General features: G+C 36.5%; 2 protein-coding genes across 9 annotated transcripts in view; both read right to left on the bottom strand.

Moving 5' to 3' along the window:
* Positions 1-14445, bottom strand: part of LOC128861372 (axotactin) — a 229353-nt gene that overhangs the window by 126778 nt on the left and 88130 nt on the right. For all 8 annotated transcript variants that reach the window (XM_054099477.1, XM_054099476.1, XM_054099479.1 and 5 more), the window contains one exon: positions 13103-13387. In XM_054099477.1, coding sequence (XP_053955452.1) covers positions 13103-13387 — 285 coding nt within the window. The remainder of the gene's footprint in view (positions 1-13102; positions 13388-14445) is intronic.
* LOC128861373 (uncharacterized) lies at positions 4980-6403 on the bottom strand. The gene has a single exon (XM_054099484.1). It carries the CDS (start codon positions 6034-6036, stop codon positions 5086-5088), a length of 951 nt encoding a protein of 316 aa, XP_053955459.1. The 5' UTR covers positions 6037-6403; the 3' UTR covers positions 4980-5085.

The following is a 14445-nucleotide window of genomic DNA, read 5'->3' as shown; positions in this document are numbered from 1 at the left end:
TCAAACAGAGCATCAGGTTTGTAGTACCTACAGTACGTCAGAGTTTCCAAATTTTGTATAAAGAAATTTTCATATTACTTGTGAAAATTGTTGTAAATCGATTTCTGATGAAAATATTGTTCTAAAATTTTTGAAGTGAAAACTTCTTTAGAAGCGTTGGGAGTGATTTGAGACTCGATGAAACGAAAAAGCGACACTCTTGGCTACGAAGCGTTATATGTTGATATACGTATATGTGTGTGGCTGCGTACTGCTGAGCCACGCTAATATAGTGAGTATTGTAGTATGTATACTACAGTGCCTATTACTTGCTTTGGTGTTTAGTTCAAGCGTCATACGTATGTATGTCTGTATGTATGCTAGTACGTGTGTATACTTGCTTAGACCAAGAGTCCTACAAATGTTTGTGTGTATGTTAGTACGTCTGTGTAATAAGCGCGTTACGACGCTCATAATAGCAACCGCGTGTGCTGTATTGGGTCCATTGGTCCTTGGGTTTTCATTTTTAAATATTTACCGCAATTATGCCGAAAAATAATGCAGAATAATAAAGTACACACCAGAAGTGTCGCGGATACTTAGAAAAGATTACGATAAAGTTCCAATGATTTTAAGTGGCGATTTTAACGTAAATTTTGCATTGGACACAGCGGTTCCTTTAATTGACTTTCTCAACACAACATTCAATTTAAAAATGTGTAACAATCGCACTGAATCGACAACACGATCAAAAACAACAATTGACGCGGTATTTCAAAGATATGTTGAAAACATCGAAACCAAAGCATTTGTATCATATTTTAGCTATCATAAGCCACTCGTATCATTTGTTGAAATTGAAATCATTGAGGATGAATAATAATAAAATGAAGAAAATAAAATATGAACTTTATAGCAATATTATAATGAACCCATAACTAACCCGCTCCTAATGCTGCTTTCGTCTCATTCTCTCTCAGATTGTTTTACGGAAGGTTTCACTTCTAACCGTTAGACTGGTATTTTTTTAAGTTTAATTTTTGTGTGATGACTGCACCGCTTTCTAGATTCTCTACATCTTGCTAAAAAACTAACAACTAACAAGAAAATCTTTATGACTCGTTCAGGCGCGTCGTCATTTTTCACGCTAACGGCGTGGATCGCGAATACTTACGCACTTCGTCAAATCAGTTTACTTTGAAACACCACCAATTCTCAAAATTAAAAGACTTCAAACATGGGTATGTTCAACAATGCATTATAATGCGCAACATACCATTTCAGAGTGAGCAGTGCGTTCAAAAATGCAGATATGGCAGTACTGCAAATGCAACGCGTTCTTAAACGTCATTTTTGTATCAAAAGTCGTGCATTATTTGCAGCAAAAATTTTCACACTGCCAATAAATTCGCTAGTACAATGTCTGATAAAAAGTGGGTATTTAATTATTTATTTTAGCTTTTAATACAAAAATTGATGAAAAATACGATATTTAAACTTTATTTTATTATACTTTTCTTGGTTTTAGTGATTAATTTAGTACATCGGAGATAAAATTACTGCTCAGAGTCCGACTGATATTAAACTTTTGACAAGATATGTCCTTCTTTTAAGCTTTACACGGTCAAAAGCATAAGTTTCTGAGAAAGTAATCAATATAAGAAAAATTATGAACTGACGACAAGCAAACACCGATTGGCGGTCGGTCGCATTTGTAGTAATTTATTGTGTAAATAAATTGAAAATAAAATAAAAAAAATGATACTTTTATTTCTACGGAAGAAACATGAAACAATAATTTAAGGCGGCGTACGATGTCTGATTTTCACCCATCTTGAGCTACTTAATAAATCCGTGATATCCTTGAATGATAGTGACTAATATAATCGTCTCAACGATACGAAAGAAAATCCAATGTCGTGGTAAAAGTTCTTTATTAAGAATATAAATTATGCGCCCATGCATTGGCGGCTGACGCAAATCAAGACTACGCTAAAACTCCTTTGGATTATCCCTTTTATAACATTTCTCTGTACCGCTGTCCCTTTCTTGATGTTAGGAGGAGTGCAAAGCTTTTTTTATGTAGGTTATTCTTGGCAATGCAGATGTACTATAGCTGTGTGCATAGCAATGACGATGAAGAAAGTGGTAATAGCGAAAACTACTAACTGGCGAAGCAAAAAGTATGCGATAAAAAATGTAAGCGATGAGCAAGATAGTGAGGATCTTCGAATTGCTGATGACGAAATGAAAGGGAACAGGTGAGCACCCAGAATGTGGGTGAAGCGATATTAATTTAGCATTTAGAATACAATCTTCCTCTTGAAAAAGCTACTTTTTATTTCAGAGCAAGACGAATCTATTAAAAGTGGTATTGGTAAATCAGCTGATTTTTTTTTCTTTCGCTGTGTCCATGTAGCTGCCAGCACAGAATAAAACAAGGCGAATTATTTTTTTTGTTTCTACTTCGCCAATACCACGCCGTGGCAATCAAACGTACAAACCATTGTTGTTGGTCAAGTGCCACCACCTTCAATAAATGTGCTTGTTTCAGAGTAAATTCGAGAGCAAAAATATTTAAAAGCTTAGAAAGGCAAACTTTTGCCAAAAAAGTTAGCAGGAAATATAGTTTTTGTTGAGCCACAAAACGTGGCAAAGTTTGTTCTAGTCCCAAAAAACAAAATGAAAAGAAAATATTGGGTAAAAACGAGCGGCACTTCATTGAAACCAGGCGAAAAAGTTTGCGTGTTTCGTTTTTCGGCAACGTTTTTCGAGATCGGTCCAGATCGGAAGAGAGGAAAGATTTCTAGTGATGCTCTTCCGATGCCTATCGAAATTTTGCATTGCTGGAATGATCCCGGAATGGCCCAGCTTTTGATTGACGCAAACAGAGTAGATCCTCTTTTATTTAAAAAGCGTAATTTTATTTAAATGAATTTTAATTACTTCGGTATACTGATTGTTGTGTATTTCACCTAGAAAAAGAATTAGCTCACCTTTAGAAACGACTTGTGAAACTCGATACATTCAAATCCCATAACAGCCAAATGCTTTCTGAGGGACAGATTAAAAAGTTAGAAGACCCAACAGAAACAATTACCCAATTAAACAGTAGCAACAGCTATGATCTTATTGTAGTTTATAGTTAGTTGTCAATAATGATAGAAACAAGATTGCACCTATCAGAGAGTGCGTGCCGCACTCATTAAAGGCGCATTCATTAAAGGTGTTGGCACTAGACGAACAACACTGTTCCGCACGTTTGATCGTCAAAGCAAAGTATAGATAAACTAGAAAAAGAGTAATAAATTCGCCTTGTTTTATTCTGAGCTGACAGCCACATGGACACGGTGAAACAAAAAAAAACAAAAAAACAACTCAGCTGTTTTGCCAGAACCACCTTTAATAGATTCGCTTTGACACTGGCTTAGTTGTGCAGTGTTCCCAACCCTTTGCTCTTCGCAATAAATTTAGTGCTTTTTTATACACAAAATGCGAAAATATTTGAGGTTGGTGTTTGTTTCTGTTTTTAATTTGAAGCTACAAAAATTGTAAGTTAAAACAAAATTCTATAATTAAAAAAAAACTCATATTATAATTTAAAAAAGACTAACGCTAACTAAGGCTCCTTTTGACGTTATGCAAGAATAGTGGATCTGCTTCTCTCAGCTCTTCTTAACATACAAAACCTTTTTTTATAAATTTTAAAAAGCCTTTGAATACGAATTAAAGCCATAGAGGCGTAACTACAGTAAAAAACACACACAAAAAAATAAAAATAAAAATTCCAGATAATACTGAAGAAACCATAATGATCTCTTTGAAAAAAGTAGTATCTTATCTTGTTACCTCAAATACACCAAAAAAGTGTTTTCCTGAGATTCTCTTAACATAAGTTTTAAAAAGAAGGATGTATCTACTTTTGAAACTCTGTTTTTTCTATACAGTCATATTTTACAGATTTATTTAAAAAAACGCATACAGAAAATTTGTTATGCATGCAAAGTTCTTTAGATGATTCAATAAAAATTTAGTATTTTCTTTTCTTTAAATGGGCATTTTATTGCTTGTTTATATTCAAAACTAGGCAACACTGCATTTGCGAAAGAGAGATTTGCCTGCTCGAAGGAGAAGAAAAGTAATAAACTTAAAAAAAAAAATGAAAATAAAGCGGACAAATCTAACATACAAATAAAGCAGGCCGCAGACGGAATACAAATCGAAACGGTCGGGTGGAATTCGCTACGCCACACAAAAAAAAAAAAAAAAAAACCAAAACAAATAAATATGGTTTAGTAAATAAAGAACTCAGTAAGTAGGCACACATAGATGACAATCACATACATTGTCAATACGGGAATAGTTAAGTAAACCCACGGGAATAGTTAAATTAAAAATATAAATATATAATTAAGTAAAACAATAAAAATAAATAATTGGCGTGTACACTTCTGTCAGGTGTTTGGGCAAGCTCCTCCTCCTATTTGTGGTGGGCGTCTTAATGTTGGTCCACAAATGGAGGGACCTACAGTTTTATGCCGACTCCGAACGGCAAATGGCAGCAATACACTTGGAGGTTTGCCATTGCCGGACGAGCGGCGACCGCTACTAAAACAACTGTTTCTATTATTTGATATTCATGCACGGAGATTCGAACCAACGCACTCCCGAATGGTAGTCACGCGCCAAACCATTCGGCTGCGGCGGCTGATCAGCACATTAGAGAGTTTAATATGAAGAACCTATCTTTGAATACGAAACAGTTGCAATACTCAGCTTCACTAAAAAACTGGGAAAGGATCTGGAGTCTTTTGACGATACGAATTTTCGAGTAGTGCAACAAACCATGCTGAGCAAAGAGTAAATCCCAAGATAAGTTGCTGAAATTATTCTGTGATTTACATCGACATTTTTCATTAATTTTTTACTACCTTTTTAGAAAGAGGATAAACTTATGCCCCTTTTTCTCTTACTTCAAAATTGCATTAATCCAAAATCAGTTTTCAAACTTTACACAACCTTTTATTATTGAATCATGAATAATAAATTACTTGAAATTCTTAATACTTAAGAATGAAGTTCGACATGGAATCAACATTCACAGGTCTAGTAAGGTTTTAGCCCACTATGCACCACCACAATCTCTTTCTGAACTTTGCCATTCTTTGTGCCATAATCCTGCACACAATCTAGCACGCGATGACCCGCTACTAATTCGCCAAAAGCCACTCGTTCGCCATTGAGTATCGGCATGGGCTTGAAGCTGGCTGTGAAGTTGAGTAATCCATATGGAAAACCTTCATTTAAATAACATTTGGCGAAGGACAAAATCCCCGATCCGGAGTCGTGTCGTAAAAGTGTCATATCGTGTTCGAAATTTGGTCTGCTTAGCGTCCGATTATTAACATAGATTTCCCCCTCGATCCACAAGCCTGGAAATATGCGTATAAAATTCAACAGATGGCACTTGTTTTCGGAAACTGTACGCGCAAATTCCAATACCATTTCTGGGCAAGCTTCTGTATATAGTTGTATGATGATGCGGCCGAGCGGGCGTATATTTTTTACTTCCAAATCGAGATAAATTTTTGGATGTACCAGTTGTTCCATAAGTTGGTTTTCACGAATATTCCATTTTTCTAGCACTGTTCTACTGCTACGCAAGGAATCCGGCAGAGATGCGCTCGTCAATACAGGCTTTGCTTTTAATAGCTTGCATCCAAATAATTGATTTTGCGACTCTATACTTTCGACGCGTCGCACCAAATGATGCACCTTAGTTTGTGCTACGGCTTTTCTTGTGTTGTAGTTATCGCTGAGACCGTGTGTACGTCGAATTCGATTGATCCTCTCCAAGAGCTTTATATTGTCTTTTATGATGCGTTTTAGCGCGAACTTGTCTTGTCGCATGCCCCGTAAATTAAGGTAAGCATCATTTCTGATTGAAGGCGGGCCTACATCGACGGCACTGGAAATTTTATTGAGCGCGGTTTTATGTTGTTTGTACACAAATTGCTCAGTGAATGAAGTCCGAAAGATGTTTGGTTTTTTAGACATTTCGTTTCACTGCTCCATACACCTGTGATATGAAGACTCGCTGATGTAAAACTGAATCTGGCTTACTGATTGATATCGTAACTGCTGCTGCTGCGAAATTTATTCGATTTAAAATTTGCGAAAATAAATGGAAACTGAATAGGAGTAATCAAATGGATGCCGAAAATATGAGTGTGCAATTTCATCCAGCTTTATGATGATTTCATTGTATGCTGTTTTATTTATTGTCACGCTGGTAAATTTAAATTTCGAGCATAATTTGTAGGACTGAAATTTGTTTGCTTCATTTGCTTATTTCAAACGTTGCGTAATCGCTGTACGATTTTGTTCAACATTAACTGACATTTTGTTCAAATTGACTTTTTATGAAATAATTTTGTCGTTTCTATTCATTATTTTTATTTTGTTTTCTTGCTTATGTAAACCCAGTAGCACCAAAAGAACGATTGTAGAAAACAAAACGTATACCCATTAGAGAACTTAAAGGGAGATCTCTCAGGTGGTTCCTCAAAGTGAACTGGAAAATGCGTTGAAGAAAAATCTAGCTTCAAAATACCTTTGCCTATTTAACAGATCAGATGTGAGAAGTGAGAAATTTTTTAGTAGTAGTAAATAAAAGTTAAAAAATTACCATTATGAAGGACAGTGATGGGTTAAAATGTTTTACGAAAAAATCTCTCTTGAAATTTCTTTCATATGTCCGATCACTATTTTGAGCTCAGATTTATTGAAATTTGAATAGGTCAAGCCAAGGAGCACCAAGAGATTTGGTGACTCCTAAAACACTCAGGCTAAAAAGCTGATTGTATTTAGAGCTCTGGAAAGAGGGTAAATAGTCAAGGAGGAAAGGAGAAAAGTATCAGGGAAAGATATAGGAAAGAATAGAGACAGAGATAAAGTAGTTAGTCCTTTAAGAATTTTCCAGATTCTTTAGTAAATCTGTTTTAGAGCAGTTTTAGAGAACGAATATTACTCATTCTCACGACATCGGAACCCAAAACTCGTAGCCGTGCTCTAGCAAAGGCAGGACACTCACAGAAAACTCTATCTGTTTCCCGCTCCATGTCCTCTCGATTATCCATTCGGCTACTTTTAGGATGGCAAAAACTTCTGTTTGGAAAACAGTTGCCATTTCTTCCATAGCATAGTGATACTTATTACTATCGCTTAAGTACCATCCGGTTCCAGACGCTATTTCATTCTTGGACCCATCGGTAAAGAAAATATTTCCTTCCAAATGAAACTATGGGTATCAGGTCGTCTTTAGGTGCCAAGAACAGTGGATACTGCTCAGATAGCAACGTAAAGATTTTTCGGTGTCCCGAAGTTCCGGCTAAGACCTACTTCAAACCTTATTACTACCGTTATAATATAAAGATTTCGAAACAACCTGAGCGTTGTTTAGCTACCTCGGACAAAGGGTAATAAGCTTACCAATTCTTCTTCTTGATTGTCGCTATAATCAGTTACGTGATTTTGGCCGAGTTCGACAAAGTGCGCCAGTCGTTTCTTTCTGAAGTGAAGCCATGTCCTTCTCTACCTGATCGTTCCAACTGAGGAAGGAAGGAAGATACCTTCCTTTTCCTCTACTACCACCTCCCCGTATCGTATCGAATACTTTGAAAGCCGGAACATTTGTATCCATTCGAACGACATGACCCATCCAATCAAGCCGCTGGATTTTTTTTCGCTGCACTATGTTTATGTCGCCGTAAAGTTCATACAGCTCATTGTTCTATCGCCTACGATACTTGCCATCACCAACGTGCGAAGGTCCAAAAATATTCCGCAGAGTCTTTCTCTCAAACGCTTCAAGGGACGTCTCATCGGATATTGTCATCGTCTAAGTTTCTGCGCCAAACGTTAGGACGGGCATGATGAGATCCTTATACGAGTAAAGTGTTAGTTTTGGGGATGATGGTTCCGTATGTAGAGGTCTGCCCAAGTGGAAAATTCCCTGATCGCCATTCCCCTGGGAGTGGTCAGGGCGATTCTTCTGCGTATGGTTTAAGCAGCTCACAACTTCCGGGCTTCGTCCAAGTATCCTCTGGGTAGTTTCCGAACATCTGTGATATAGTGAGCTAATGTGAGAAGGTGGAGCAACCCTGGCTATCTGGTTGTGCGCTGGGTTTGGTACTCGCCATGTTAAAATCCTACCAATGAAAACGAAAACAAGACCACAGGTGAGAACTGCCTACACTGATGACCGACCACTGCCAAAGAACTAAGCATTCCAATTAGATCAATGAAATTTATTAATTTTTGCTCGAGTTATCGTACGCACGGGCAGACGAGACGGATGGGCAGGTATGGTTAAACCTACCCTGTTGTCTTAGCTCTGCATATCTACAAATTATTTAATACTCATATTTCATTGAATTATTCAATATTGAAAAGTAAAAGCAATAGCTTATCGGCATTATCACGTTGCAGGTGGCACCGCATATCGGTTTAGAGCTGATCTGCTGCATTGACTAATTCCTCACCAGCCACACTCGATGGGGCGTCATTTAAATCCAACACTATTTCTGTATTTAGTTTTCAACTGTTGCATGCCTTGTAATGAATAAACCAGTTGCTCTCGGGAGTTTTCTCCAACTTCTTTTTGCCATGCCTCTAACCTTTATGTTGCAAACAATGCGCACTTCAATTGAGTCCCTGTACTACTTTGCAACATAGAATGTATTTATATGCATTATCATAGGCTTTTATCGCCAGCTTATTGGCAAATGTTCAAACAGCTACAATGTCTATGTGAATTAGTTTTCTTCATTTCTTTACATTTTACACAAAATAGCTATTTATGGTGCGTTAGAGTTCCTGCCTACAGTATTACTTACCCAATTAGGAAGTGATGGAAATAGAAAATTTAATTAGATTTTTCGTGCTAATAGATTTAGAGCTTTTAGGGTATGCGTGTCATGCAAGAATTCTTACAAAAATTTAAAAATTTGAAAATCTTAGACAAAACTTGCTGAAGAAAGCTTTTTAGGAAAATTATGCTGTTTTCCAGGTTTAATTTCTAACCCGAAACTCACGTAGTTGACTTAGTATTTTCTCAATGACCAATCAAGCCGTTGACATCGAAGACTGTTGAAAACATCAATAAAGGGAAAGGAAGGTTGATCAATAACCACAAATTAACCATCAGAGAGCTGGTAGAAGGCTTGAACATTGGTTATGACTCCTTCCAGGACAATAATGATTTGGGTTTACGCTATGTTGCTGAGAAGTGGAACCAACATAGACTTAAATTTCATGCAAAAAAGGAACCGCGTTGATATCGCCAAAGACATAATTTCCAAGGCTGAATACAACTGAACAATCATCACCCGCAGCATTACTGGAGACGAGACGTAGGTTTGTGAGTACGACATCTGGCGGGTGAGTGGAGAGCTCCGAATGAACTTAAACTAAACCACATCGTTTTCAGTCTAAGAGGAAAGCGATGCTCACAGTTTTTGTGGATAACAATGGTATTGTCAGACAGTTAATAAGGACTATTTTTTGGGCGTTATGAGAAGTTTACGTGAAGCAACTCGCCAAAGAGAGAGAGAGAGATTTTGTGTCGAAAACTTTTAAATACACTTTCAAAATTTGTTTTTTTTTACGAAATCAGTAATCAACAATAAAGCACTATGGTTTAACCCTAGGTTAGTGAACTTAAACAACTTTCAAAAAGTTTAAGGTCAGTGATTTAAAAGACGACTATGCACAATTTCTTCCGTTAAAGAAGGAGTTCAGCTCCTTTCACAATTTTTTATTCACGGTACATATGCTTTCTATTGAAACGAGTCTAAAACCCAATCCATCTAGTTTCTGGCATTACATTAAGGCCAAAAGAAAAGCTACGGGGTTTTCTGCACTTTTAGAATATGTTTATGAATAATTTTTCTGATAATACCCAAAGTTCATTTGACTTATTTGCTCAATTTGTTCAGAAAGTGCTTGATAGGTACCTTCCTACACCTTCCCACCCTACCAGCTCCATCTTTGCAAACTATCAGTTCCTTTGAGATTAGTAACGATGATGTGCTTCTGGCGATTTCTAAACTTAAGCCCAACGCTAGATCAGATAGTGAGGGACTCTCACCACATCTTTTTTAAAACTTGCGCCGGTTTACTAGCTCGTCCTCTTTTATTGATTTTCAAAATGTCTGTAAATAGTGGACGTTTTATCGATTCATGGAAACTTTGTTGGACTGAACCAGTCTATAAATCAGGTGATCGGAATGACGTCTGTAATTACAGGCTTATTGTCAAGCAAAGCCCTATTGCTAAGTTATTCGATCACATAATACAAACGAAGTTATTTGATTACATAAATAAGTTATATCACATTGCCGGCATGGATTTTTTCTCCGGCAGGTCTACCTGCTCCAATCTTATTTTAGTTATAAATCGAATAATAAGTGCTTTTAAAAACTGTTACCAATTAGACGCAATTTATATAGTCTTTTCAAAAGCCTTTGACAAGGTGGACCACTAAATACTTTTGTATAAGTTGGAACAGCATGGAATTAGAGGAAATCTCTTAAAGTTCTTCGCCAGTTTCTTAAAATGTAGGAAACTACTAGTGAAAAATGGACCTATTGTGTCTAAAATCATAGTCAATGCATGGTTTGCTATACCGTAAGAAACTCATTGCCGGCCCGTGCTGTTTATTATTTTTATAAATGACTTACCTAAACATTTTAAGTTTGCAAACTGTTTACTGATTGCGGACGATATGATACTCCTCCAAGAGGTACATACCTTAATAGATAGTCACAACTTACAGTCGGATCTCGATGCCTTTCAAAATTGATGCTCATCAAACCATCTATTTTTGAATGTCAATAAATGTTTTATTTTCACTTATACCAGGAAGCCAAATTTCTTTTCCGAATCAAAAATCTTAAAAACACTGCGGTTAAGCACGGCGTAAATTTTGTCATGTCTTGGGGTTGTATGCCAGCGGAGGGAGTCCGACAACTAGTTTTTGTCATTCTCAAGGCAAATTTACATACATTCCAGTGCAGAAAAAATGGGTATGCCAAAGAACGAGTTTTAATTTCAACACGATAACAATTCCTAATATACGAGTACAGCTTATAATATTAAAATAAGAATATTTTTCAATACAAAACATTTGTAAAAGTTTGGGTTTATCTACAGGATAAAAGGCGGAAGCACAAATATTTAACAAAAAGTGGTTTTAAGGACATTTTGCTTTAGGAATGCGAGATAAATACCCGCTAAGTTTGGCCAGAAGTTAGAAGAATCTATGCTGCTGGGAGACTGTTTTTAAAAGTAATGGTTATCATAAGAAAAATTAAATAGTTTGTATATTTATACACCACTACTAGCCAAAGGCAAAACCCTTTTGTGAGCAACGATTTCTGATATTTTTTACGTATTGTTAAGTTTATATGAAAAATAACAATTATTTTTAAGTTTCGCGGAATTATTTATGCAGTATTGATCTTTAATTTTAATAAGTTGTGAAAGAATTTATAAATAAAATTAAAAAAAGCACGAACATTTACAGATTTACTTATTCACCTTCACATGCAAAATGAGCCACTGTATATTACAATATAATTAGGCCTGTTATAAAGGGTGGTTAAGTTTCAAGGGCCGGTGTTGATTTTAAATAAAATACAATTTTCTAAAGAAATTATTGTCATTTCTCTTTCGCGGTCTCGGCGGCACACGTCCATCCGATGCTCCAAAGCTTCAATGACGCTGAGGCATAATTGAGGTTCTATGCCGTTAATGTGCCGAATTATCTCATCCTTTAGCTCTTGAATTGTTGCAGGCTTATCGACGTACACCTTTTCTTTTAAATAACCCCGAAGAAAGAAGTCCAACGGTGTCGTTGACGTTTAGGTGTGGTTCACATTCAACATCGGCCCTTGAAATTTAACCACTCTTTACAAGTACTTTTACATATTTTCAGTTTCAAAGGTGTTAATTTTTTATCCACAGTAAAATCGAATCGATCCTTTCAAACCGATCTTTAATCTTTCCAGTCCCTATGAAAATTGTTGTAAAATGAAACAACAGTTGTCTCTTCATTCCACTTTTAAGAAAATTTCGTAAGTTACTTGGTTTGAATTCAACAAAAAAAAAGAAGAAATCAAGAAATGTTAAATGCGATCCGGAGCGCACCTTATGTACCCGCGCATATTTTAGTAATATTTAATTCGGGCTGACTTTTTGTTGATTTTTGGAATCAAGGAAACTCATAAAAAAATGCTAAGTTATAGCTTGTAACATCAGATAGACGGAAGGACGGAAATATAGTCTTATCATATACAAAGTGGGCGCCTTTTTTATGCGATATCAATAATATCTGTTTAGGGTGTAAATGGGGTGCTTAATGTGTGACATCGCCCAATATCCAAATATTTTTTCTTTTTCTCTTATTTCTTTGTTTGGGTTTATCACTTTTACCAAATGTGAGTAATTTTGCTTTAATTAAAATAGAGATTTCATGTGCCATTCTTTTTCGAAAATTACTGTTAATGGAAAGTGGGCGTGGTTATTGAGCGATATCGTCCATTTCAAATACCAACTTCTGTACATACCTTGAACAGAGTATAAAAATATGGGCAGATGGACGGACAGATTGACAAATATGGCTAAATCGATTTCTTTCAAAATCCTCACGCCTCGCAGCTGCTACATACATACATCCAATGCAGGAACAAAATTATAATACCCTTGAGTTCACTAGTGCGCGCCGTTATAATAATCGCTTTGAAATAGTTGGCAAAAAATAATTGAATGTGCATAATTCGATAAGAAGAAGAGTGCGCACACATCCACGTACATAAATTAGAAGCCTCTGTTTGTTAGTCGACGCTTTTCTTACAGGGCATATGCGGGGCATAGATATATGCATATGTATGTATGTACGCAAGTGCAACAAAGCGGAACCATTTTCAATCAAGAAACTTTTTGTTGATAATTTGTTTTCATGGTTTTTGGGTAGTGTGGCTGTTCCTATTTGCAATACGATTGTTTTGTTTTTGTTTTGCTGTAACGAGTGTTCGCAAGTAGATAGTTAGTAGATACTCACTGTAAATATCGCAATGTTCGCCTTCATAGTGGCTGCCGAAGCAATCGCATGAAATGTCATAGTAGTGATTAATACAACGGGAGCCCACAAAACATAAATTGTGTCTGGAATGGCATTTGTCGGAGCAACCTTCATTGACGTTCTCATGCTTAGTGGCCACCAGTGGTGCTATGGGCAACAAATCGGATGCCGCTTTGCCCGAACTCAGAACAACATTACGAATACAACCAACAAATGATTCAATAATATACTTGACGCCATGCAGTTTCTCCTCCGACGAAAGACCTGTCGAGTTCATGTGTGTATGGATGTATGTGTGTAGATGGGTGCGCCACATGTGAATGTTGTGTATACGTAGCGGTGCATGCACACAGGGTCCAAATAAAGGAATTGTGGAAAAACATTGCAGGTTATTACGTTTTTGTTTGTTGTTGATGTTGGTTTTTAAGAGTTTCAGCGTTTTTTGCCAATTTTGTTTCGTATACATGGTTGATTTCAGTGTTGTTGTTGTGGTTGTTGGTGTTGTGTTTTCCAATTCACAGTTAGTTGCCGTAATGAAGATTGATTAACATGTAAGTTAAAAAGAACAAACAAAAAAATGCTTTAATAAATGTAAATAATTGAGCATAGATAACGGAATATATTAAAAGTGGGAAAAAAATATTGGGACGAAATATAAATGTTTCGTATGCAGAAATTCACATTTTGTATTATTATTTTTATTATAGTTTGCTTAAGCGCCTATTAAGAGGCGCATAGTGCCAAAATTAATGGTTCCCACTTATTTCTATCTTTTAGGTTTTGACTCAATTGAGTACAGGTAAGATCGTTGCGAGTCATTTCGTCACGCAGGCTGCGTCGCCAGGATCCTCTTGGTCTACCTCTACGTCTATACCCATGCGGGTTGCCCTTCAAAACCATGGGTGATATTTCTTGAGCAGGTTTTTTTAGGGTGTGTACAAGCCAAGCCCACTTTCTCTTACGGATTTCGATGTCAATTGTTACTTCAGTGCTCTCTCTGTACAATTCAGCGTTCGCTATCCGGCCACCAAGCGCGTATTGTTGCGCGGAGGCACCGATTTTATATTACGAATTGCGTATTTCGTATTGGCGAACTATTTGTATAAATTTTGTTTATCAGCTGTTCGACAATAACAATTGACATTGGGTTACTTAACTTGTCTCGTAAATTTACGAGGTGGTTTAAGAACCTAAATCAACGCGTAAGCTAACGCAGACTTTGTAAAAGAGTTTTCAATACAAATACTGACAAGTTTTCATGAAGTGGTGAACTTACGAAGTATACGTGTTTAATATCTGTATATTTTTATATCAACAGCCAC

This window comes from Anastrepha ludens, chromosome 4, assembly GCF_028408465.1.
Source record: "Anastrepha ludens isolate Willacy chromosome 4, idAnaLude1.1, whole genome shotgun sequence".
In the NCBI taxonomy this organism is placed as follows: Eukaryota; Metazoa; Arthropoda; class Insecta; order Diptera; family Tephritidae; genus Anastrepha; species Anastrepha ludens.
The sequence above is the reverse complement of the archived record's forward strand: the minus strand, read 5'-3'. Positions and strand labels throughout refer to the sequence as shown.